The sequence below is a fragment of the Pygocentrus nattereri genome, chromosome 15 (assembly GCF_015220715.1).
Source record: "Pygocentrus nattereri isolate fPygNat1 chromosome 15, fPygNat1.pri, whole genome shotgun sequence".
Lineage (NCBI taxonomy): Eukaryota > Metazoa > Chordata > Actinopteri > Characiformes > Serrasalmidae > Pygocentrus > Pygocentrus nattereri.
In genome coordinates, this window is record NC_051225.1 from 30,979,567 (window position 1) to 31,005,478 (window position 25,912).

Sequence of the window (25,912 nt, forward strand, 5' to 3'; positions counted from 1 at the left end):
CTTAATGACTTGGATTATCATTTTTATGATTGTCAATTTATTTGGCCTTTTAGATTTTTCCAAAGTACAGTAACAGATAGAGACCAATCTTCATTTATTTAGTTTCCAATCAAAACATTCATTAAATATAAATAATAAATATTTCAACATCAAGACAAAAGTGTAAGACGTATATTAAGAAAAAATTGCACAGAAGCTTTTACACATATTAGTTGGGGGACCACCTTTTGCCTTTATTACAGCTTCCATTCTTTTCGGGAGACTGGCTTTCCGTTTTTTGAATAAATCTGCAAGGATATTTTTCCATACCTCCAAAGTTCAGTCATACAAGTTGGTTATATTTTCTGCTTCTCATGATTGAAGTAATCCCAAACATATTCAATAATGTTGAAGTCTGAACTCTTGCGTTGGCTAGTTTATTGTTCACCAGCAGCTTCGTTATTTCACAGATCATCTTAGTTTCCCTTTCTCGTAACAGCTTCTTGACAGCTACACATCCGTTCAGACCCATAGTGTTAGTGACTTCACACAGTGCAACACTTCACAGAATTTTTTGGATTCTTTTCAGATCTCAAGAAAGAGTGGAGCTTGATAGTCTCCTCTCTCTTAAAGATGAAGTACTTTTTATCTGAGGGATCTCAGGGTGGCAGTTTTGGTGATCTACCAGGTGTTGCACAGTTGTTAGGAATCCAAATTCTCTTTGTATGAAGTGGTTTGTCTTATATCTAATCTTGTCAGAAATACCTTCTGAAAATGGATAACTTAATTCCTGTTCTGACTGGAAATTAAAGAAGGGTGGTCTCTGGCTTTTGCAGAGTACTGTCATTAGTTCATAACATGTGAATAGGGTGGGGGTCCTTGAGGATTGGGTTTGAAACCTATGGTGTATGGTCTTATTATTTTGAGCTTTTATTTCCTTTTTCTCTTCAATCATATTGAATCATGAGGAGCCAGAACTATTGTTTTGGGTTTAAGAGTCTAAGAAAATATATTTTATACCTAGCATGGTGACAAGGTTTCTGTGTCTGTCTTCATCTGGTCTAACTAAAGCTAAAGAACAAAATGAAAACAGGGACATTTTATGGTATCAATTTTCAGGACTTGTGTAATACCTCTTGTATTTTTATTGGTATAGTTAAAAAATGAAGTGTGTAAGATTGATGGGGAAAACGCTCAGTCTGATATTATTTTTCACTTTTCCTAGTTATTTGACATAGGGATAAATAGTAAATGTATAAATAATTATTTGTTACATTCTTATTATTTGTAATGGCAATTTCCAGCAATTAAAAAGTAATGATAATATTTTTTAGCATTGTCAGTACATAAATTCTATGTTCTTTGTTAATATACTCAAAAAGAGAAGATGGTTACTATGTTACAAATCTGTGATTGGTATTTTTTTAGGCAAACTGAAATTGGTTATTGATATCTTTCGGCTCTTTTGGGATCCCACAGCCCCAAGTCTGATTTCCTGTTTAAATTATGGCCCAACAGGTCCATGATGATGGGTCCAAATTCCCATTTATGCAGTTAGTATCATCCCTTTGTTAATTGAGTATAAAAGTGAAACAGTCTGTAAAATAATTAAAATTGGTAGCAGATGGAAGAATAGAGGTACCTTTTTACTTGAGAACCTTGCGAGACTGCATATTGGGAGCTATGTAAGTGAGAGAGCTGTGTATGTGTGTGCATGGTGGGGGGGTGTTGCTGGCAGACCCTGAGTGTTTTGGAATGTGCCAAGGCTTGTTTCTGGGGTGGGACTCCATGACCTCAAGCTATGGGATGGGTGGGTGTGACTGTAGCGCACAGCCACTTCAGAAAGAAAAGGACAGCTTACAATCATAGTTTTTAGCACACATCCTCGCTTCATTATAAATGTCATGCTGGGGTGAATTAACATTTAAAAGGCATCTGGACCACCTCTCTGTATGCACTGTCACCTGCTTTTATGATAAAATGACTGCTGCCAGTGTCTCACGGTAATATATTTTTTTTACTGTATTCCCCAGAGAGGTGTAGAGGAGACCGGCAAGGGAGGAATGCTGTTTCTTTAAGAGCGAGAGAGAGAGGGAGTGAGAGAGAGAGAGAGAGAGACAGAGAAAGGGAGGGACCTCTTTGCCCTCCAGAAACCAGGAAGGGAATTGAGTTGATCTGCTGCTGCCTGTTTAGCGCATACGGGGCTTTGAGAAGCAGGGACAGCTAAAGAGAGAGAGGGAGAGAGCAAGAGAGCTCCTGAGAGGAGGAGAGGAGAGGAGGGAAGAGAGAAGCCACAACAAGCAGCACCACGGCCATCGCAGGTGAGTTTACACCCCCCCTCTCAGTCCCCCTGCACGTCTGTCCAGGGCCTGCCGACCACAGGAGAAGAGAATGGAATGAGGGAGGGGGGCAGAAAGAGCAAAGGGGCTAGTGAGGGGGGGCCGGGGGGTTGCTGTGCATTTAGGACTTGAGCTGCTTCTTTTTTTCCCTGCAGACTTAACTCATTTCGCTTGCTTTTATATATTGCCATTGCTTTCCTGAACTTTATTTCCATTTTGTTAGGCATTAGCACTCTTAGTTTGGTGAGAGATGGCGGGGGGGTTGAAAGAGGAGGAGTGGGACAGTGTGAGAGGAAGGAGGAACCAAAAATAATGCCATGGGACAAGGTAGAAGTGGCATGTGACAGGCTTTTACTTTTTGGTTCGTTGTCATTACACAGGGAATCAGCGGTGATGGATTACTTGTGTCAGAGCTTTCGGCTCTGGATTATTTTTTGCTGCCTCTTTCCTGCTGGGTTGGAATATTTCTGTGGTTAAAAAGTCTTATTTAGGTCAAGACCAGTTAAGTTTTTCTGTGTGGCTTCATATTATTTAGGCCAGCTAGACACGTCAATATTATAGTGTTTGTTTTTGTCTCAGAGAGGTGTGAATTTTTTTATTTCACTCTGTGCCTGGCCCAGCTTGATGGCTGGTCTGTACTTTTAATACCTGGCATCCTGCTAGCAACACACTGTAGTGTATAATTCAGCTCCGAGTGCTTACGTTGAAGCAGGCTCCGAGGTGTGGGGGTGGTGAGAGTGGACAGCTTGGGACTTGTAGTTCCACAGTGGTGGCCTAGAACCAGGTGAAGTAGCTCCAAAGAACTCCACATCCCAGAGTGCCATGCCCTTGGCCATACAGGAAAGGGAACAGCCGGCAGCCTATCCCAGTGGGGAGGTGTGGTGAGTGAGTAGCTGTCAGGCCAATCGCAGAGGGGGAAGTGAAGCCAGAGCAGTGGGCTGAAAATAGAGGGGTGGGGGGAGAGAGGGAGAGAAGGGGGGGTGGTTAGTAGGTGTCTGCCTGTGTGGGATCAGGCAAGGGCTTGCCTATGAAGCCAGGGCCACTCTGAAGTTTCCTGTCTGCAGTTGCTCCACGGCAGGGTCCTGCCCAGACACGGAGGCAAGCAGGCTAAGGGTAGGACTGAGGCTGGCCCAAGGAAAGAGACACGTTTCTGTCTGGCCGGTAAGCGCTTCTTAACAGCACTCTCACTCTCTCTGCTGCCCAAAGTGGAGAAGACAGGAGGAGAGAAGGCTAGTGGGATCTTTAAAGGGGAGAAAGGAAGAGAGAGAGAGAGAGAGAGAGAGAGAGAGAGAGACTAGGCTTGACTGAGCTTGGAGAGCTTGACCCAGTTGCAGATGGAGTAGAGATGGAAAACGGAGGCCTTGCTGTACTAAGGTATACCCCGAAGAGGTTATATCTGGCTTGTGTTAACTTTTAAAGGAGTTACTTTTACTTAGTGGCATCATTAAGGCATTAATACTCGAAATTGACCCACTGAAAATGGGAAATGTTTTCTTAGCAAAAAGTCTGAGATGCAAAGTTGAACACTATTAGACAGTTGATATGGTCCTTTGGCACATGTGAGAAAATGGAGCACCTCTGGAGGACTGAACTCTTGAAAAAAGTTCAATTTATTTATGCGATAATGCCACAAATTGAAATCTCTGTTGAGGCTTTTAGTCTCTTTCGCTGGCAGATGTGGCTGGTGTGTCTCTAACCCCTTCCTCATACTTTTTATAGCTCAGTCTTTATGCACATCCCCCTCACTGTTATCACTGAGGGTCTTTTGGTAGCGTCTCATGACTTGAGTCAGATCAGCAGTGTGCATGGGTGTCCTGTGCATGAAGCCATTTAACGAAACTCTTTCTCTTTCTTTCTCTTTTCTTTCTCTCACTGTCTCTCTGTCTTTTTTTTAATTCAAGGATGTATGCGTATAATTTCCAACCCATACTCGCTCGACTCGTTTTTCGATGGTGCGGGTACAGGGAGGGCGCAAGGGGTATTTTTATTCACTGATGACGCCCAGTGTCTGAACAATACACAGAAAAGGCTCCTTGTCTTGTCAGGGGTGAGGCCACTCTTTATTGTGTCTTACTTGCAGTGTGAATGACACGCATATCTGCGCCCACTTGAAGTGCGTGTACTTTGTATATGGGTAAATCACACCATGGGGTCAATTTAGGTCGCAGCACCTGGGTAGGAATGTTATGAGGCCATCTGAACTGTGTGTGAGAACATTAAGAGCACCACCCATTAAGCAAACACTAATGTTGCTTTTCTTTCAAATAAATCAGAAATCGTTGGGAGTGAATTCGTACTGAAAATGAGATGATTTGCGCAGATAATATGTCACCTGTTCAGAAACCCAGCACAGAGTTCACTTTTCAATTGAGATGTTTTTTTTTTTTGACTGCACAGAATTTCTACTTGGACTAGTTTCTATGCATAGTCTCTACATTCACACCCTTGGTCAACCGCTCAGCACTTGTGCGTAGACTTAACACTTAACGCTTTTCTTAGAATACTTCCAAGTCACATGTGCTCTGAGACAGCTTTCTTATGGTAAATTGCTTTGCATTTCTTGTTAAGATTTCAGTTCTCTCTAACTCAGAAAGTTCAAATCCTTGTCATGATCTAGGATAGGCAATTGTGACAGATTTCAGAAGGGACTGTCTTAGTGGACTAAAAAACTATGGGCGATCAAGCAAAATGCTCAGTCGTGTAGGCATTCTAGCGGCCAACCTGTTTTTTCATTTTGTTCGGGGGCAGCAGGCAGGGTGGGTTGTTGTGAAGCATTTTTGAAGTGATCAAATTAAAGACTGTGATGCTGGGAGATGGGCTGCAGCAAGCGAACCTCCCTATCGGTAATCAGAGAACTCATCTCATTATGCTCTCATTGCGCTCTTTAAAGGGCCTTCTTCCACTTGTCCTTATCTGCAGGGACTCTGTCGACACGTTGAGTAAGGCCTACTTCTTAGTTTCCTTTACAGTAACGTGGAATCCGATTGCTGTAAGGTTATTCTCTCGCCTGCCCCCATTCGCCCGTTCTGGAGCTGGGCCTCAGTTGTGCGCAGGAGAGTCCTTGACACACTTACCTTTGCGTGATCATTGAAAGATATGTGGATGACACAGCGGCAGAGGGTGGGAGGTGCGTTTTTTTTTCGCCTCCTCAGCAGAGGCGGAAAGGAGGAAGTGGAAGCTGTGGTGGGCCCGGCGGTGGACGAGCGCAGTGCAGTGTCTGGGAGAGCTGGTCATCTGATAACAGAGCGGGTTCTGTTACACCATCACCAGAGTCACGCAGGAAGTCATCTTCCGTCCACTCTGCTGGGCCTCTGCAACAGAGAAGGAGAGAGACATGCGCACAAGGGCACTGGTAACGTTAGTGTGGTGGTCCTGGAGTACCCTTGCTTTGCGCATTTTGGTGATCCAACTAATCAGCTAATTAACAAGTTAAAGTGAGAGAAAACGCTAAAATGTGTAGGGCAGGGGTACTACAGTTTAGAAAGAGACAAGTCTGTAGTAAGACAAGCTGGCAGTAGAAGAGGAACAAGAATGTGCGTAGATATTCCTTTCTCAGTATTGAGGTCTTGTGAATGGACTGTGTATGGCAGTTTTGCACCGGACCATGCTTTACAATACAGTTGGTGGTTAGAGATCCACGATCACATATTTTGACGCTGCCATGTGGACTGAACTGCACTTGAATACTTGAGCTGAATTTAGTTGTCCTTTTCACTGGGTCATACCAAACTGGAGTGTGTGGGTGGAGCTAGTAATGGTGCAAACCACTGATTTGTCAAATGGTGTCATCACAGGGTGACACTGAAATAAAAACGGTATGGGAAAAAAATGGCTGTCTGTGAAGTAAAACCAAATGGCAAGTAAAAGGTAAAATAGAACTTGTAGCTCGTCCTTTGTTGCTACTGTTATTTGTATTTGCTGTTAACACAAGATTCACATGAGAAATCATAAAGTCCCATGAGCTAAAGAGAACTTTGCCTACTTTCACCATTCTATTATTTCATATAGGCACTCGTCTAGGGTATGGATTGTTCTGGGTTTCCGATTTGTAATCATACAGTGCTGTACTGTACTGCACTGCACAATGGAAAAATGCTCTAAGGGGCTGCAACTGACTTTACTGCCTATCGGTAGTTAGAATGACCATCTATGGAAATCTTGGGTTTTCAGTTTTAGTATATCTGCTTCCCTCATAAAATATATCGCTGTCGTTGGGACGAAACCTCATAGCTCCAGTTTTTGACATAATTTGAAAATGTCTGTTTCCCTTTGCATTGTATGTTAATATCATGATAAATGGATCAAAAGAAATGACCAATAATTATGTGGCAAAGTCTGGTTCCATTGCCTTACATTAAGAGTAAAGAAGGTTTTTTCCTTCTTCTGTAAAGTTACCATTTGGAGAAGTTTTTGTTCTAACAACAGCAATATCTTCTCAATTTCTCACTGTTTTTCTTTACCTTGGTCTTGGAATACATTTTTGTGTTTTTCCTACTGTATCACACCTGATTAAACAAACTAATTAACAAACCCTTCCTCAGTTTAAGTGGGTGTGTTAGTGCAGGGAAAATCTAAAAGGGGCAACACAGGGGTACCTCAGGATCAGGGTTGGGAAGCACTGCTCTAGAGCCATACTGAGGCTGTTAACTGTCTTGATGGGGAGGGGTTTGCGTTGTTTCGTCTCTCTTCACTGGTTTCCTGTAAGCTTGGCCGCAGTGTCCAAAAAGACTTGCAGAAGTTGTGGCCAGCACGCTGCCAGATGCAGGGAAACGGGCCTGGAAAACTTTGGTCAAACTATGAGGGGGCGTCTGACATTTTCACACTTAGGTCTAACCTCTCGATAAAGCCGCGACTGGTTTGAGAGTATTGTAAACACATCGTTACTCATTCAGAAGCTGATCTTTTATTGTACCTCATCCAACGTTTTGCCATTTTCATTTAGCAATGACTGAGGCTCTTGACGGACCTCCAGACTGTTGAATTCTCACCATGAAAACAAAACTTGTTCCTTGAACTCAAATCATTGTGACACGAGATGAAGTGAGGTTAATTGTTCAATGAAGTGAAGACATGGGGTTGTACGGGGTTAGGCACTGTTTTTATAGGTCTGGAGAAAGTTGGCAGCAGCTGAAACAGACTGCAACAGAGTCAAGAAGGCTTGCAAGTGGTGTACGTTCATTTTTTAAGCAGCCTCACCCACTACCTTTGAGGGGGCATTGTGAACACAAGCCTGGATTTTTGGCAGGCTACTGACATATCTCCAGTGAAACAGCCCAACCCTACAACTCCAGTTTTATCAGTTGTTCGCCCACTTCCTGCTTGTGCTCTGCACGACCAATCAGGCTTCTCTAACCGCTGCTGGCAGGAGTGACTCATACGCAAGGCCTTGCTCAAAATCCTGTTCTTCTTGGAACTAGACACCCCCCTCTCCATAGTGTTTCCGATTATCCGCTAATATCCTCTCGGCCCTGACCTTGAACTCTGCCGACCTGTGTGTAGTGAATCCCCCCTCCCCCCTCCCCGAGCCAGTGCTACTAATCACACACACAAGCACTGAGTGGACACACCAGGCAGGGTATGCTTCTGCACACCCTTTGTCCATGCTGCACTAGATATTGGAGCTGATGTGGACTGTGTTAGCTCATATGCGTGCCAGTAATCCTCTCTCTGACTGGGCTCTATCGAAGGATTCCCGTGCTCGTGTTTTGTTCTACTCAGTAAACTCTTTGTAGAAGGTGACTTGTGCAGGCTAAGAACACATTAAACAGCCTCATAAAAAGAACCAAAAGCGTCCATCAAAGTGCTTTACCCCAAGGAACACCTGTGGTTGTTTTGGTTTATGTCATAAGTCAGTGTGTGTTCCTGGAATGTGTGGTATGTGCTCAGCTAAGATGTTTCATTTTGAGCTGTCAGTTTACAGTTGATGTAATGAATGATATGATTTGGTGTGCTGTGTTTAGCTCTGTTCGTTTCAGAGTCACTTGAGGTAAGGAGTAGCACTCTAAGAACTTCACTGGAAACAGACTTGCTGCTTTTTATTCTTCTTCACAGATGCTAACTCATCTCTGGGTGGAATTGTTTGCATTGTTCAGGCACGTCAGTGTAACAACAGTGTCACGTCTGCTTGATTGCACATTGCGGTCGTTAAGTGAATATACAGTGCTTTTTTTTTTTTTAATTACACATAATTTATGTAGGTATTACATTGTTTACTAAAACAGAGCACTTTGTACTGTAACCACCATAGGAGTGCAGGTACATGGCTACTGAAAATAATAAAGCATTTACTTTCAGCAGCTTTACTTTCTGCAGATCTCTCAAAATTATATACCAGCGGTTGATGCTTGGCTTATAGGGTTGTATTGTGTCCGAAAAATCCCGATAACTGCTCTCCACACTGGCCGCAGCAAAGCAGGCCTGGGGTAGGGTGAAGGGGGTGGGATGGCTACTCACAGTGAATTGTGGTTTGACTTGCAAAGCAGCGGCAGGCTTGTGCGTGCGGCCTATGGCAGAGGCCTGCAAGCGAGCCGTTGGGGCCGAAGCACAGCCCCCGTCACCCACAGCAATGAATTAGTGATGAGGAATGTTTGGAGCCATGAGAAGGTGTCAGGATCAGGTTTGTTTGCAGTGTTTCCTCTTTCTCTCAGCCTAGACCTGGGTTTATGTTGGGACAGGGACAGCACTTTGTCACCTGCTAGCCACTTTTGTGACCTGCTAGTCAGCTTTTGGTCAAATCTTGCTTATTTCCTCGTTCTGGTTCGTTGCTAGATTCTCATACTCCATCTTCTTGACTGAATCAGATGTGGGGCTGGAAAACATATTTTAAGATAATTGTCATATTTTTATTAAATTAGAAGAAGAGATGCAGAATATAATGTAAATGCATTGTAATTGTAATTTTTTAACTATTGCATGGGCTTTTGCAGTATTTCCATAGCAGAGACTGCAATATGCAAATGAGCCTTTTGACTTACAAAATTGTTTGTGTACTATGAACATCTTGACTAATCCAGTAATCCAGATGAGTGTTTTGTGGGTACATAAATATAATATCAAAGTCTGGTCAGGGTGTTAATATGTCGTGAAGCATATTGCAGTTGCAATATATAGCACTCAAATTGTGATATGATACCTTCAGCCTAATCACAAGGTGTATCCCCCTCTTCTGCCAGTAAAATTCAGCAGTGTTTGTCCGTTACTCTCTTGCCTCTTGGTCAGTGCTTTCCCTGGCCAATTCAAATGAGCCATGGGAGAGATAGTGAAATGAGCGCCGATCTGCCCGGCATGCAGGGGTTTATCAGTGCTCCTAGGGAAAAAAACAAGGGCTGTGGTGTGGAAGCTGAGCGTGCAGGTGCCCATCACCATGGCACAGGAGTTGAAGGCGACAGAGAGAATAAGGCTTAAGCCCTGGCTTAGGATCATTACCACTGAACTTCAAGATGTGGTCTAGAGTAGAACTATTATTGGAAGGACTTCCCTGAGGTGCGCTATATAGAAGCGTGTGGGTTGCTTATGTGCCCTAGATTGAGGTATTCTTGTGGTTTTTAATATTTAGCAGCTAAATTCATTGCTTACTTAAAGTAATATAGAGCTCATTTTATTTTGTCGCATCTAGGTTGAACAATCCAAGCAGAAAGCATTGTTTAGAGCATTTACATTGCTCTTTACCTAAGCATGACCTCTGCAGTGTCCTGATGTCGTGCCAGCAGCGTTCTAGGTGAGGAAGGAAGCAGTTTTGTAAGAGGGTGTGTGGGAGTGGTAAAGCGGCCCAGGTCGAGCAGGTCTTGTGTACATACCAAGGGGCTTGATCTGAAGGAATGTCATTTGAATGTGTTGCTCTTATAGAGAATAATCCCCCCAGCCTCACCCCCTGCTGGGTTGCTCTGCCAGATGGAGGGTTGTTGGGGGGGGTGTTTAGGCTGTTTGGCTTTCGTGCATGCGTATGTGTGTGTGTGCGTGTTTGAACAGACAAATCGAGGAGGGTTGCTTTCCAAAGCCCCCCTCCCCTCCCACCCCTGCCTGGGCTGCAGTCGATCATTTTAATCCCCCCCCCCCCTTACACGTGAGCAAGGGGACAGGCCTTTCCTGAAACTTGGCACACAGTACAGGGTGGGGTAACCGGCTCAGACCGGATTGACAACCTCCCTATTTAATACCGTTCCCTCACAGCCCTGCGCGTCTCCTCTACCACCAGCACCACCTCCTCCTCCTCTGGTAGGTTTTTTTTTTTTCACTCAGGCCGGTGCTCAACAGCCCCCCCGACCTCCTCCTACACCCACCCAGCAACAGAGTGACACGCTACTGAGGGCACATGCTACACAGTCCTTCACTCTATGTGCCGCTCATCTCTCCCCGTACTCTGCTTGACCCATACATGCTCTCTTCTCTTCTCTTCTCTTCTCTTCTCTTCTCTTCTCTTCTCTTCTCTTCTCTTCTGCCCTCTTTCACCCTGCTTGGGATTAAGGCTGTTTAACACCCAAAACAGATCACAGCAAATGAGATATCCTTAACAAGCATTTCTGTTAGCGTTTGAGCAGAGTTGGAATACTTTAGTGTAATCACTTGTAATAGACTGTACTAGTTGGATGATACTATTTAGAATGAACTACTGTAGTGAAATGTTTAGTGTACTATGTAAAACAATTTAATGGAGTGAAATTATGTTCTTTAACAGCAGCATGTTGCAGAACCTAAGGCCTTCTAGATCTTCTATTCCTTCATAGTTCTGTGAAATAAAAATATTTCTATTTTTTAGTTCATTTTATTTATTTATTTATTTACCTGGTTTTCTCCCCAGTTTAGTCATTTCCAATTCCTCCATTTATGGCACGAACTGAAGTACTCTGATAGTCATGGTTCACCGCTGGTGTGGGGGGGGTGAATAATTTCATCTATACTTTTGTCTAGTCTGGCAACATCCATGCTGGATAGTTTTATCAGACATATATAAAGGTAAAGTGTATTGGAGATAAAGAAGGAGGATCAAATGAAAGTCATTTATATGTATGAGTGAATCATCGGTGATAAAGCTTAGATCATACACTCCACTTTTTCGAACACAGTACATAACCTAGTGGGAATGTGAGATGGAGATGAAGCGTGATATCTTTTAACTAGTGCATTACGTTTACTGTTATGTTCTTGCTGCATTGTAGTAACATTCACAGTCCTCCTCATCTTCAGGCCCACGTTGTTTGTTTTTGAACTGTCCATGAGCCCCAGAATGAAGATTCCAGAAAGAAACAGTTCTGAAGTAAGACAAACTGTCAGGAGAAGAGGAAGAAGAATCTGCATAGATGCTCTTTCACAGTACTTGTCTGAGGTCTTTTAGTGGGCTACCAGAATTTTACAACTGACCAGTCACATTTTAGAGTTTGTATGATCATATCATTTAAGCTCAGGAATGACTGCTTAATTAGATGCTTGATCATTGGGTTAGAGTAAGACAATCACAAAAGTATGCAGAGCAAGAACGAGGGTTGAAACAAATGGGCTAGCTAGCTTGCTAGCTTTTTAGCCAACTTAGTAATAAATAATGTGACATACCATAATTAAATATAAACACAATGCCCAAGTTTGTAAAATCAAATGTACTATATTAATATTAACACCAGTCATCTTTCACTGTTTAATCCTAGACACTTTTGTGTTTGCAGACAGGCAGACGGACAGACGGCAGGACGGACGCGCGGGTGGGGGCTGCGATTGGCGGCTCGGCGGCAGGCTGGTGGAAGATGTCGTCGGGCGCCGGTGGGCGGGGGGGGCGGCAAGGCCGGGCCTGCGGGGGCACAGGCGACGCAGAAGAAGGTCCCGTGGGTATCCCTTTCCCTGAGCACAGTGCCGACCTGCTGGGGGGTCTGAACCGACAGCGGCTCAACGGCTTGCTGTGCGACGTGCTGCTTGTGGCCCAGGAGCGCGAGTTCCCCGCCCACCGCTCAGTTCTGGCTTCCTGCAGCACCTACTTCCACAAGCTCTTCACCTCAGGCCTGGCCGCTGACCGTCAGAGTGTCTACGCGCTTGACTTTGTGCGGCCCGAGGCGCTGGCCGCCCTGCTGGACTTTGCTTACACAGCCACGCTCACTGTCAGTCGCAGCAGTGTGGCAGACATCCTGAGCGCCGCCCGCTTGCTGGAGATCTCACCCGTTCAAGACGTGTGTACGCACCTGCTGGACACCAAAGTGCTCTCCCCGCCGGTGGGTCAACTGCTCTCCGACGGGAAGAGTTTCTGTGTGTGTGTGTGTGTGTGTGTGTTTGTGTGTGTGTATGTGTACGCACACAGTATATTGTGTTATATAGGGTTAGATATGTGTTTTTATTTGCAAAAGTCTTGGTCAAATTGACACACTTCTGCACATTTTATGGCATAATTACAGCTTATTTGATTAATTTAACACATTAGGGGGAAAACATCAAATGTGGCCTGTGCAAAAGTTATCGCATATTTTTTTCCAGTATGTTATGCTACATAAACAAATACATAATAATAAAAAACCTCCACAAATAAACTGTGCACTAAAATTTGCAGAAAAATATGAATGATTTCACATGTGTGGCAGTTGTTGAGTGTAGCATCATGCTCCCATTTGCTGTTCTCAGGCGGGTAGTGAGCAAGGAGAGGACGAAATAGAGGAGGACGAGGAGCACCGAAGGACTGGAGGAGAGAAGGGCAACCGATTGCGCGCCCGCGAGTACTTGGAGTTCTTCCAGCGGGGGGCGCACTGGGGCAGCAGCTGTAGCACGCCAGAGCTCAGGGACCCGCCCGCACACCTGCACTTTAGCCAGCGCAACGGCAGCGCTGACAGCAACGGCACGCCCCCCGGCCCGGCCACTTATTTCTCCCCCCTTGCCCAGGTCCTAGCCCAGCCACCCCTGCTCCCTGACCTGGAGGACGATGACGAACAAGCTGAGGAGGAGGAAAAACAACGGGACGGAGTGCCTGTTGATGTCACCAAGGAAGCGCTGCTGTGGACTCGGGGAAATGGCGCAGACGCTCTCTCTCGCTTCTATGCCCCGTCCCAAAATGGACACTTCTACCTCCATCCAATGGAACCCAAGGTGGAGCGGGACATAGAGGCCCCTGTGCAGAGGGAGACTGAGCGAGGGCCTGCCAGCACTCTCTTACAGCAGATGATGGACTCCATAGAGCGTCAGAAGGACCGGGCCGCAGGGGCTGAGGATGATGGGCCAGACGGAGAAGAGCCCGACGTGGAGTTTTACTTGAAGTACTTTAACAGTGCGCAGCAAGAGGAGGCCAGCAGTGCTGCCATGGCACAGGGCCTCCTGCCACTCTGGTCTGTGCGGGGTAATAGTGGGGGTGGTGGGGGTCAGCCAGGCGGAGGGGGCGGCAGCAGCGGAGAGAGGAAGATGCGCTCCAAGGCCTTCCAGAAGTGCCCCATTTGCTCCAAGGTAATCCAGGGGGCGGGCAAGCTCCCCCGCCACATCCGTACGCACACAGGAGAGAAGCCCTACGAGTGCGCCATCTGCAAAGTGCGCTTTACCAGGTAAGCCAGGAGGGTTTGTTGCGTTTCTGATCAGGCTGCAACTAATGGTTACTATATTCTAACTTCTGATACTGTACTCAGTTAATCTATTGATTTACACTGGGCAAATCTATGAATTGCACCATTTTGATATTTCCCTTCACTTTGCCTCTGGCACAATGCTATTGCCTTTCAAAGTTCTGATTTCTTAGTCTCCTTAGTCTCCATAGAGGCCCTATCACCTATTCTTGCTGTAGAGTATTGCAGTTTAGGAAAAACTGAGTGCATCATGTTATAAAGTATTACGAATGCTTCCTGTGCACCAGGAGAACATTACTGCATTGTCCACTGAGAGGGAATTACTGTTAGTAGGAGAGTAAAATCGCATGCATGCAGTTTGGCGACATCGTAATATGTAGTGGAACAACAGGTTGTTGGTGTTATTCAATAAAGCATGCACTCCTTTTTGCCCCTGAAAAATGCTTTATCCATCCATTCATCCATCCATCCATCCATTTTCTAAGCCGCTTCTCCGTCAGGTTGTGAGTGTGTGAGTGACTGTCTGTGTCTGTCTGTCTGCCCTGTGATGGACTGGCGACCTGTCCAGGGTGTATCCTGAATTGTTGTGAGGTCAGAGATCTACATCCCTACCATGTGTCTTACCAGTCAAACCACAGAGCCAATGGTTCAAGAGTTTCATATTGAATGCAGTAAGGCACACAACAGTACTGCTATTACACTGAGAAATGTTTCAATCTGAATTGTCAGGCAAGAAATAGCCATAAAGAAAAGGTAGGGGTGGTGGATGGTGACACAGAGAGCAATGTACTGCTACCTAACCAGGATCCTATATTAAAACCCTATGGACGAGGAAAATGGACAGGTACTCACTATGCCGGAGGAGGCAAGCAGCTATAAAACAACATTTTATAGTGACAGGCAGGCTGCATGACAAAGTCCTGGAATTTTAACAAGGGGGATCCAATAAAAATGGGCTGTGGTTGGCATGGCCTGGCTGTGTCTTATCAGCAATGAGGCTGCTGTAAACCGCTCCATGTCGATATTGAGAGGGATTACAGAGTGGTGCCCTATCTGTGCCAGTGAGTTATTTGAACTTGTGATCCCGGGTGTTGCGTTGATTATTGCCCCCAGCACACGGGGCCCTCTTTCAGCCAGTCTGTCTAATGAAAGCCGCTGTGTGCTGAATGCAGGCTAGCGAGCTGCTAGGGGTGGCTTTCGCTGTACTTAAGGCCATCACCTCTTCCATGAAACTATCCCCTTAATGAATTAATCAGGGGACTTGCATTGGAAATAGATGCTGCACTGAAAATATCCAGGAGCCTATTTGTGTTAGGTGGATCTAAATGCAGCAGGCAGTGGGAAGGGGGCATTGTAATCTTAATCCTGTTTGATCAGGGTTAAGAATGTGTCTCTCTCACGCTGTAATAAATCAATCCTGTCCTTTAAATAATTCAATTCTGTCAACGCACCACTTTATTATACTGTCCCATGGGTTTGCGTGCATGTGCGCCAGTGCGGGCCACTATATAGGTTACAGTGTGTTTGTGCGCGTGTGAGAGTTTGACAGTGAATACAGTGTTTTGGTGCATGCGCATTATCTTCTATATTTGTGTTTTTGTACATTTTCAGCATATTTTCATGCAAATGTAAACTAAAATGTGCTTCTTACAAAAGCTACAGTACTGTGCAAGAGTTAAAGACCATTCTTCATGTATTCAATTTCTAGTCAACATAGCACAAGTAAATTTTTCAGGAGATATTTCTAAGACTAGATATAACATAATCCACTTGCATAAGTAAGGTAAACTGGAGTTCAGACGATTATTAAAAGGTACCAAAAAGAAATGGCACCCATAACAACCATGCACAACTCCTGTCACCATAAAGCTTATTTAAAGCTTTTTTTCTTTGAGAGATGAAAGCTCCACTCATCTCGCATCTGAAAAAAAATCCACAGGTATTTCTCCATTCTTTCATTGTGAAAAGACAGCTCAACACTAGGAGTCTGAAAAGATGTGTAGCTGTCAAGATTCTTACTAAGAAAAGGAAATTTAAAAAAAAAAGAAAATTGGCAAACAAATAAGTTGCCGGTGTTCTCAGAACATTAGGAATGTCTTTTGGATTACTTGGATTGTGAGAAGTAGAAAATGCAACCAACTTCTATGACTGGAAAAATACTCCTGCAGATTTCTTTGAAAAGCTGAAAGCAGGTTACCAAGAATTAATGGAAGCTGTAATAAAGTGGTGGACACACTAAATTCTGATAAAATTATATTTACTTATTGAGGCTTCTGTATAATTTTCTATTAAATTTTTGTTTTCAGCTAATTCCCCTTATGCTGAAATGAATTACTTGTTCTCAATGCAGTGGTTTTAACTGGAAAATAAATAAATGAAGGGCAGTCTTTGACTTTTGCACAGTACTGTACATATTTGATAAACTGAAAGGGTAAAAGCATTACTGTTTATTACTATATGTGTTATATATATAAGTTTAGAGGTAGGTTCAGGGTTAGACTTAGAAAATTACTGTTACATACAGTAATTCTTACATACAGGTTACATACAGGTTCTTACATGTAAATAATGCTTACCCCATGTCCTGATGTTGTATAAAAACAAACCTGTGTGTGTTTATATATCCATGTCTTTTTGAATGTTTGTGTTTATATACGTAAGTGTGTCCGTGTGTGTGAGCGTGTGTATGTGCGTGTTTGTACAGTAAGCCTCCACAGTTCCGGGCTGGCCAGCCGCAGTAGTTTATTTAGTTGTACTCTGCCCTGGTCACAGGCAGTGGGGGAGGGAGGCTGAGGGGTAATGCGTGCAGAGGTCTACCAACACAAGACCTTGCACTTTAGATCACAGCATAGCTCCCTTATTGGTGCAAAACGCCACAGTTCACAGCATGTTGGTCATTCTTAGAAGCTAAACCCCCTCCTTTCACACTTTTGATTTTTCAAGTATGCTTTAAGCTACATTAGCCATCTCTGTCTCAGATGACATGCCCAGATGTTTTTAAATGTTTTGTAAGTATATAAATTAACCTCTAAATTCACAGATCTGTCGGTGAGTTCAAGGGTCGACAGATGAAAAAAAATGTGCATTGCCTACAAGCCAATGAATATTATGACCAAGATTATGAATTTGTTTATTGTGTATATATATTCGTTTGCAAAGGTTTGAGCACCCCAGGTCAATTTATTGTTTATTTTTGGTTTTCCCTCTACAGAGAACACACTTTTGCACATTTTAAAGCACAATTATTGTTTATTTGTTTAATTTAATATATTGGGGAAAACAAAGCAAAAGGTATGGCACATTTAATATTTAAAGGTTTTTTTTTTCTAATATGGTAAATTCAGCAAATAAATTTGTTCCAAAAACCTGTCAGGTGCTGTTTAAGATCGTTGTGCTGTATCAGCATTCATGCTGGAAGCTGGGGTCGTCCTTTTGAGTATTGTGTTATTCCCAGTAAAGAATGAGCTTGTTCTCTCTGCCTCTGATGGGAAACTGATGACACATTTGACAGAATAGCATATTGATCTCAAAATCATAAAATCTAGCCACATAAATGATCTTCTCTACTCAACACTGAGATTTTCTAATAGCTTATTTTTCCATAATCATGACGATTATCCCAATCTTTCAATAAGCAGCACAGCCACTGGCAATAAAGCCAAATTTTAACAGCCCATCCATCCCGAGGCAGGTTACAGAGAACATGTGTTGTTCAAGAAAGTTGTTGTCACTTGCTGCCATGTTAGCCAGTTGGCAAAATTCTGACAAAATCTGATTTAATGCAGTTTGTTCTGTGTCTAACCAAACAGGCGGTGGATCCTGCCTAAAAGGGTGAAAAGTAGTTGTTTTGTTATCAGTGGCAGATATTTGTGATAGTGTGAAAATTTAATTGGATTTGGTGGTTTGATAAAATACAAACTCTGACCACATTTTTTGTGGCCAAATTGTAACATGTTTAAGCCAGAGGCACTGGGAAATAGACAATGTCAACCTCTACCTCATTCCTATAACTGAAAGTTAAGTAGAAATCAAAATGTCCCCAGTTAGTTCATGTCCCTGATCATATTAATCATGATTCCTCATTCATCATTCAAGACAAAATCTTTTTTCCTCGTCATTAAAATATATTTTCCCATTTTGGTAATTTTGATTTTATCACTGTGCACCAACAGGCAGAAAAAATAATGTCAATCAATAATATCATATTTCCCCACCTCCACCCATTACATTTTCCTCAGAAGTACGTGGTACTTGGTACGGAAGAAAAATGCATTGTCATTTCTGATTCACATTGACTTCACGAATAGCTCAATCATTTTGAATTGTTTTCATCTGGTTACTCTGTAATGAACTTTAGGACTAAATGTCCATGAAGTTTAAGATATAACTAAAATTTATTATGAACAAGTTCCAAATACTGAAATGTGTGTGTTTTATGCCACAGAGTACAATATAACTGCTTTTAACTACTTTATCCTGTCTTGGCGGTGGGACAAATGAGGGCACCTGGGAAAGTTAAACTGCATTCCTCAAAACATGTTTCTCAACACACCTCTTGTCTTGATTTTCAATCTTCGTTTCATAGTCAGCTGGGTGCCCAGTGATCGTTCAACTTATGCCTTTGATGTTGCAGTATTTTGGTGAAATAATCTCCTTCTGGTCTGCTACAGCACAAAAGTTTTCATGCAAGTAGGTGAAGTGCTGTAGCTGATCACTATCATCTACTGTAAATCTCTGCTTTACTACACTCATAAAACGTCACCCCTTGTCACACTCCTTTGGGAGCCTCCAAGCCCACTGGAGCTCCATGGTGAACATTGAGCCCTACAGCGCCTCATTGACTCACAGAGAAATTATAGAGATAAAGATTCAAGCTTTATGGCCCTCGTCCCCAAATGACCCAGTCCCATCTGGGAGCAAACAAACATTGCGAGATAATCAAACCTATGTCTTTTGAAGGAAGGTGAATTATTTGTGAGAATAGAGGTTAAAGGCTTGTGGGTTGTTAAATAAAAGCATGATATCATACTTCTTGGCATTATGCTTTAACACTCTGATGCATATGAAGTCTTTCTGCCCACACAACTGCTTTTGTATGGGTACTTCGTAAAATCATATGAGGAAAGCAGTATAAGAAATATAGTTCTGACCCATAGTCACAGTTTGTTTGAAAATGCTCAGGATGGATAAAGTAGAGTTTGTTTATGATTATTCCATTGTAGAGTCTTTCAGACTGTCTTTCTGTCCTGTGATAAGGTTGGAGGAGCCTATAGTGATATTTTTTTATCCCACTATGTTCATTGAACTTCTAAGAATTTGTTTCTGCTTCCATATCCAATATAGTACAACTTCTCAAGTAAAATACTTGATAATCTACATCACAATCATATAAATATATTTCACAGTATCATACAACCCCAATTCCAATGAAGTTGGCACGTTGTGTAAAACACAAATAAAAACAGAATACGATGATTTTCAAATCCTTTTCAACTTGTATTCAATTGCATACACTACAAAGACAAGATATTTAATGTTCAAACGGATAAACTTTATTGTTTTTTGCAAATATTCACTCATTTTGAATTTTATGCCTGCAACAAGTTCCAAAGAAGTTGGGACAGGGACATGTTTACAACTGTGTTACATCACCTTTCCTTTTAATAACACTCAATAAGCATTTGGGAACATGGAGATAAAGCCAGAGAGGCCAGGTTGAGATGGTTTGGACATGTGTTGAGGAGGAATAGTGGATATACTGGACAAAGAATGTTTGAGATGGAGCTGCTGGGTAGAAGGAGAAGAAGTAGACCTCAGAGAAGGTTTATGGATGTAGTTAAGGTGGACATGGAGATGGTTGGTGTGAAAGTAGAGGAGGCAATGGATAGGGCAAGATGGAGGCAGATGAGCCGCTGTGGCGACCCCTAAAGGGAGCAGCCGAAAGAAGAAGCGTTTGGGAACTGAGGACACTAATTGTTGAAGCTTTGTAGGTGGAATTCTTTCCCATTCTTGCTTGATATACAACTTCAGTTGCTCAACAGTCTGGGGTCTCTGTTGTCGTATTTTGCGCTTCATAGTACGCCACACATTTTCAACGGGAGACAGGTCTGGACTGCAGGCAGACCAGTCTAGTACCCACACTGTTTTACTATGAAGCCACGCTGTTGTAACACATGCAGAATGTGGCTTGGCATTGTCTTGCTGAAATAAGCAGGGATGTCACTGAAAAAGACGTTGCTTGGATGGCAGCATATGTTGCTCCAAAACCTGTATGTACTTTTCAGCATTAATGGTACCTTCACAGATGTGTAAGTTACCCATGTCATGGGCACTAACACACCCCCATACCATCAGAGATGCTGGCTTTTGAACTTTGCGCTGATAACAATCTGGACAGTCCTTTTCTTCTTTGGCCCGGAGGATATGACGTCCATGATTTCCAAAAACAATTTGAAATGTGGACTCGTCAGACCACAGGACACTTTTCCACTTTGCGTCAGTCCATCTCAGATGAGCTCGGGCCCAGAGAAGCCGGCAGCGTTTCTGGGTGTTGTTGATATATGGCTTTCACTTTGCATGGCAGAGTTTTAACTTGTGCTTGTAGATGGAGCGACGAACTGTGTTCACTGACAGTGGTTTTCTGAAGTGTTCCTGAGCCCATGTGGTAATATCTGTTACAGAATGATGTCGGTTTTTAATGCAATGCTGAAGGTCACGGGCATTCAATGTTGGTTTGCTGCCTTTCTGCTTACTTGCAGAGATTTATCCAGATTCTCTGAATCTTTTGATGATATTATGGGCTGTAGACGATGAAATACCTAAATTCCTTGCAATTGCACGTTGAGAAACATTGTTTTAAACTGTTGGACTATTTGCTCACGCAATTGTTCACAAAGTGATGAACCTCACCCCATCAGGGATGCTCCCTTTATACCCAGTCATGACACACCTGTGGAATGTTCCAAACAGGTGTTTTTTGAACATTCCTCAACTTTCCCACTGTTTTGTTGCCCTTGTCCCAACTTCTTTGGAACGTGTTGCAGGCATCAAATTCAAAATGAGTGAAAATTTGTAAAAAACAATGAAGTTTATCCGTTTGAATATTAAATATCTTGTCTTTGTACTGTATTCAATTGAATATAGGTTGGAAAGGATTTGCGAATCATCATATTCTGTTTTTATTTATGTTTAACACAACGTCCCAACTTCATTGGAATTGGGGTTGTATTATGAAATAGTGCTTTGGTCATTAAAGTGGCTCACTCTTTTCCCTCACTCTTAAGTGTGTTTATTTCACTCTGCACTGGATCTAAAGGGCTCTCATAGCTAACAGAAGCTTAAACCCCCTCTAATTAGCACTGTGCAAACTGCTTAACTAGCTTATCATAAACTTTCCTCAAACCATGTCAACTTAACCAATCTCGAATACACTTGCTTATATAGCTTCTGGCACTGTGTAACATACAACATATGTGTTATCTGTATCTGGACAAGTGCAAAAACAATTCAGTGCTTGAAGCCACATACGCAAGTGTGTTTAGAACTTTTTATGTGTGTGATTATTCAGACTGATTTTCAGTGCTAACTTGTGTACATTTATATGCAAAATATAAATTGCATTTTGTGATTAAGTTAACACATCTTCTACAGAGACATACTTCTGCACATTTGAATGCACAACTACTGAATTTAACATAAAACCTAAAATATGGCCAAGTTATGGTATATTTCATATTTATGTGTTAGACACAGCGAATAAACAGAAATTGCACTAAAATTAGCATGAAAATGGCACATTTTGGTTTGTCCTTGTAAAGCATGTGTTAAGCACATGTTTCTAAGCTAGCTTAGAAAATCAATAAAAAGGGTGTTCAAACTTTTGCATGCGACTCATTATTTGTTAGCCACAAGCTGGTGTACTTTAAACAATGAAGGAACTAAGTGTAATAGAACTACCTCCAGGTACATTGGGAATGTACTTGAAAAGAACTCTGTGTCTCAGAACTAGAAGCCCGCTTTGTGCGGTAAACTAGTAATAGTCAGTGGGATGTCTGAGAGAGTTTTCTCTGAGGAGGAACACGTTCATCCGGCCTGCACATTCACATGGTTTATATGAAAGATAACCAGAACACTGAGGTTGTCAAGTGTGTTAGTTGTGTATTAATGTATTAGTTTATTAGCCAAATGACGTATAATTTTTGACCTATTGTACTAGTGTTTTGAACTTATAAGAAACAGCAATTAACTGTAAGTTAATGCACATGTTTAAATTTACTTTACCATTACCAGTTATTATATTTGCATAGTTTGATTAATTGTGTTCTGTTGTTTGACTGTTTGCTTCTATCCTCCACCATGATGAAACAACTTAGCTAACTTATGCTGCATTAAAAAAGTTTGATTTACCCAATTTCATCATCTAACTTCAAAAGGTGTTCACATGGTACCACCAGGTTGGAGACTCGTTTTTCTGATAAAAGGAGACCACTTGAACGCAGCATTAGGAACAATAACAGTTATGTGGAGATCCCAGAACAAACACCCCAGTAATTAGGAGTTCTTTTCAGCAAGCGGCACATGCAGCACTGTAAGAGCACAAACCACTGTGTCGTTTGGCCAAAAAGACGTTTTGCTTCACAATGTCATTTTTGTTTGAAACATACTGCCGGCTTTAGTCTCATAGTTTCACTGCAGAACCAATGAAGCAAAGTTTGGACACCAAATGTTTTTGCTAATAAACTCCATTTCAAATAATGGAAAAAAACGTGTAAATATGGTTAGACAAACTATCACTTTAGGCTGACTTTATCAGTTGATCAGATTTTCGCTAGACTATCACTCTCACCTCTAAATTAATGTTTTTTTGCCCTTTTTTTTCAGACAAGACAAGCTCAAGGTTCACATGCGCAAGCATACAGGAGAGAAGCCTTACCTGTGCACACAGTGCGGGGCCGCCTTCGCCCACAACTACGACCTGAAGAACCACATGCGGGTGCACACAGGCCTGCGCCCCTACCAGTGCTCCAGCTGCTTTAAGACGTTTGTGCGCTCGGACCACCTGCACCGCCACCTGAAAAAGGATGGCTGTAACGGGATCCCGTCGCGGCGTGGCCGCAAGCCCCGCATACGGGAACATGATTTGCTGGAGGGGCCTCCAGAGCCTTCTGTCCAAGGTCAGCGCTCATCCAGGGCACGGCGGCGCTCAGAGGGGGGTGGAGGGACTCCCGTCCTGGAGGACACTCCAGAGGGCCGGATGCACAGTCCAGATGGAGAAGGCCGAGGAGATGAAAGCATGAGGCAAAGGGACTTCGCCACGGTATAAAATCAGACACTGCTGGGTCAGGTGTGCTACACGTAAACCGGAGGAAAAATTTAAAAAGCGAAAAATGAGAAAAACGAAAGCAAACAAGAAAAAAAACTACAACTACATGCTCCTCTTTTAAAAACCAAATCAGGGTGTCACAAAAATCTAATCTCTTAGTTTCCGTTTCTCTTTCTCGCGCTCTTTTTTAAATTTTTTTTGTTGTTGTTGTTTTCTTTAACATTCAGCGTAGAGACATAAAGCCACAGTTACTGGCCTGTCGAAAGAGCGAAGAGCACTTCAAATCATTCACCCGGGCTGTCTCCATCTTTCTGGGTCATTTTTTGTTTTGTTTTATTTTGTTTTCTTCATTTGTGTATTTGTTTAATTAACTTTGGCGTAATGGCTTAACCATATGCATACGACAAAGTGGAGCTACTATGCAGTTGAAACAGGTTCCTCGTCTCTGGGTTGCATTCCACAGGGCCTTTGTCTTTAAAAAAAAAAAAAAGAAAAAAAAAGTGAGGTGTCAATCACCTGGCTGACTGCTGCTGCTGCTGCTAATGCAACAGGTGAACGAAGAAGTGATCCAAGATGTGGGAGAAGCAACAAATTAATCTTTTTCTAATGCAGTGAAAAACATGTACATATACCATACAGAAAAAGTCTTATATTGTCTCCGATCAATACGGCAATATTATGCAATTCTGATGCAGCACCTTCTTTCTAAATGTTCCAGAAAGAATCAGACAGGGGTTTGATTTTAAGTGTTACTTTCTCTATAAAAGAAATGGTTCTATCTTTTTAAAAGGTTAACTTTTTGAGTCGAATCCACTATGGGGGGCTCATTAATTTTAGGCTGTGGGAGGAAAAGAGAGGGCAGGAGGTTGTGTGTTTTTGAAGCACTACCATCATCAGTTTGCCATCGAGCAAAACCATGTTGAATCTGTACCTCTTGCAAGCCTGCTTTTCCTCTTTTTTAGCATTTCTCTTTATTTCTTTTTTTATTTGTCTTAATTTTTTGGTCATTGTTGATGTTTTTCCTTTGAATTGACTGTTTTTGGGTACTTGACACTTTACATTGTATACATGTGTGTATATATTAGGTGATAATGATATTGGTCCCTTTATAAGAGGTATATTACAGATGGATAGGGTTATATCTTCCTTCAGCTTCACTTCAGGTTGCTCCCTGGGTGAAGTTTGAAAAGGGGAAAACGCTGAGAGCATTTAATTGAAATACCCGTTTTTGTTTTTTTTTTGTTTTTTTGTTTTTTTCTTCTACAGTCCTAAACTCAGCACTTGATGGAACCCGCAAGTTCCCACCCGAAATATGAACCATGATACAGATACAGTGCATTTTGACGTTGTGTGTTTCTGCAGGGTTTGCCAGCAAGCAAGGAGAGACAGGACCAGTGTTTTCTGAACAGCTGGTGCACCAAGGCCAAGAATGTTTTCTCTTTTCATGCAGGGAAAGGAGAGGTAGAGACGAGCACCTTTTATGCATTTGCACAGCTTTACTAAAGATATCCAACAGAGAGAGAGTTCTATTTAAAGAGAAGGAGGGGAGTTTTGAAGTGCTTATTCCAGCATTCTGCCCGAGGGACCACAAAATCCATGAGACGACCTGGGCGATCAGACGAGCAATAAATATGTACTTGTCCAAGATGGGAGGCCAAATAAGCACGCAGCTGCAGCTTTGTTGCAGAGAGCGTAATCTAATGGGGGGGGGGTTAGCTCCTCAAAACTAAATCATAGCCCAAAAAATACTTCTAAACTGCCTGCCTGTCAAAAGTGGGGACATCTAGCTTTTTCAGTGGTTAATATGTATGAGCATAATTCTTTATTTGTTATTTTGACACATAAGAAACTAAGCAGGTGGAAATATTTGAGACGGTGCTAGTTTGGGAATATCCCATTGTTGTGAGGTCAGCATGGTCAGGTGTTTAAACCACTTCCTGAAAAAATAACCCACCAAGGATCAGCTTGCTAGAGCCAAAATAGTTAAAAATAGTTCTCATTGGTTACAGTTGCAGTTTAGTTTAAGACTAATCAATCCATGTCCACGAAACTGGCACCAAATTGTTATTTAGGCAAAACCTATTCTTCAGTCTTCAGACTAAATATACCCAAAGTTTTAGTAAAGAAGTGTTTATGTAAACAAATCCTTTGGGGGTACTTTTCCTTTATTGAGACATTGAGAAAATTTAAATTTCAAAAGAAGGAAAGGTATCTCCAGGCTTCTTTCAGTGGGTAGTATGTTGTCGCAGTTAGTCGGAAGAATCTCCAGTTTTTTATTATTATTTTTTTTATATAGAATTTGAAATGGTCCAATAGATAATGTCCAAAATTACTTTGTCTTTACATTATCTCCTATTAAAAGTTTAGAAAATTTTTTCCTTCTCCTGTAAAAGTACAGTTTTGGAGATATGAGGTTTTGTTCCGACAGCGACGTTATACATCTGCTTTTCACCCCATGCACAAAGTTTGAGCATAGACCTCCTCTCACTGAATGTCATGGGTAAAGTGGCTCTGTGTACTGAGGGGGAGCAGGGAGGGTGCAGCACTGTCCTGTGGCCACGTCCCAGCTACATGACTCACTCTGAGGGGCTGGGAGCGTCAGGTTTGTGGGCACGTCCCAACATGCTTTCCTCCAAATTCTGACTTTGTGGCTGCACAGTTTTGTCCTTTTTAAAAAAAAAAAAAAAAAAGAATTGGGCCCACTTAGACAGAGGAGCTAGAGCCTATTATTCCAGAGAGTTTGATGGATTTTG

General features: G+C 42.5%; 1 protein-coding gene across 1 annotated transcript; it reads left to right on the plus strand.

Annotated features, from left to right (window-relative positions):
* Positions 1–2,568: 2,568 nt before the first annotated feature.
* On the plus strand, positions 2,569–25,912 carry zbtb7a (zinc finger and BTB domain containing 7a). Its single transcript, XM_037545447.1, has 5 exons — positions 2,569–2,604; positions 3,267–3,479; positions 11,975–12,511; positions 12,915–13,819; positions 22,718–25,912. Exons 1-5 carry the CDS (start codon positions 2,569–2,571, stop codon positions 23,157–23,159), a joined length of 2,133 nt encoding a protein of 710 aa, XP_037401344.1. The 3' UTR covers positions 23,160–25,912.

Coding starts and splice junctions, on each gene's coding strand:
- zbtb7a (XM_037545447.1), top strand. CDS start 2,569: ATGGCGGGGGGGTTGAAAGAGGAGGAGTGGGACAGT. Junction 2,605..3,266: donor AAGAGGAGGAGTGGGACAGT/GTGAGAGGAAGG, acceptor GGCTGAAAATAG/AGGGGTGGGGGGAGAGAGGG. Junction 13,820..22,717: donor TGCAAAGTGCGCTTTACCAG/GTAAGCCAGGAG, acceptor CTTTTTTTTCAG/ACAAGACAAGCTCAAGGTTC.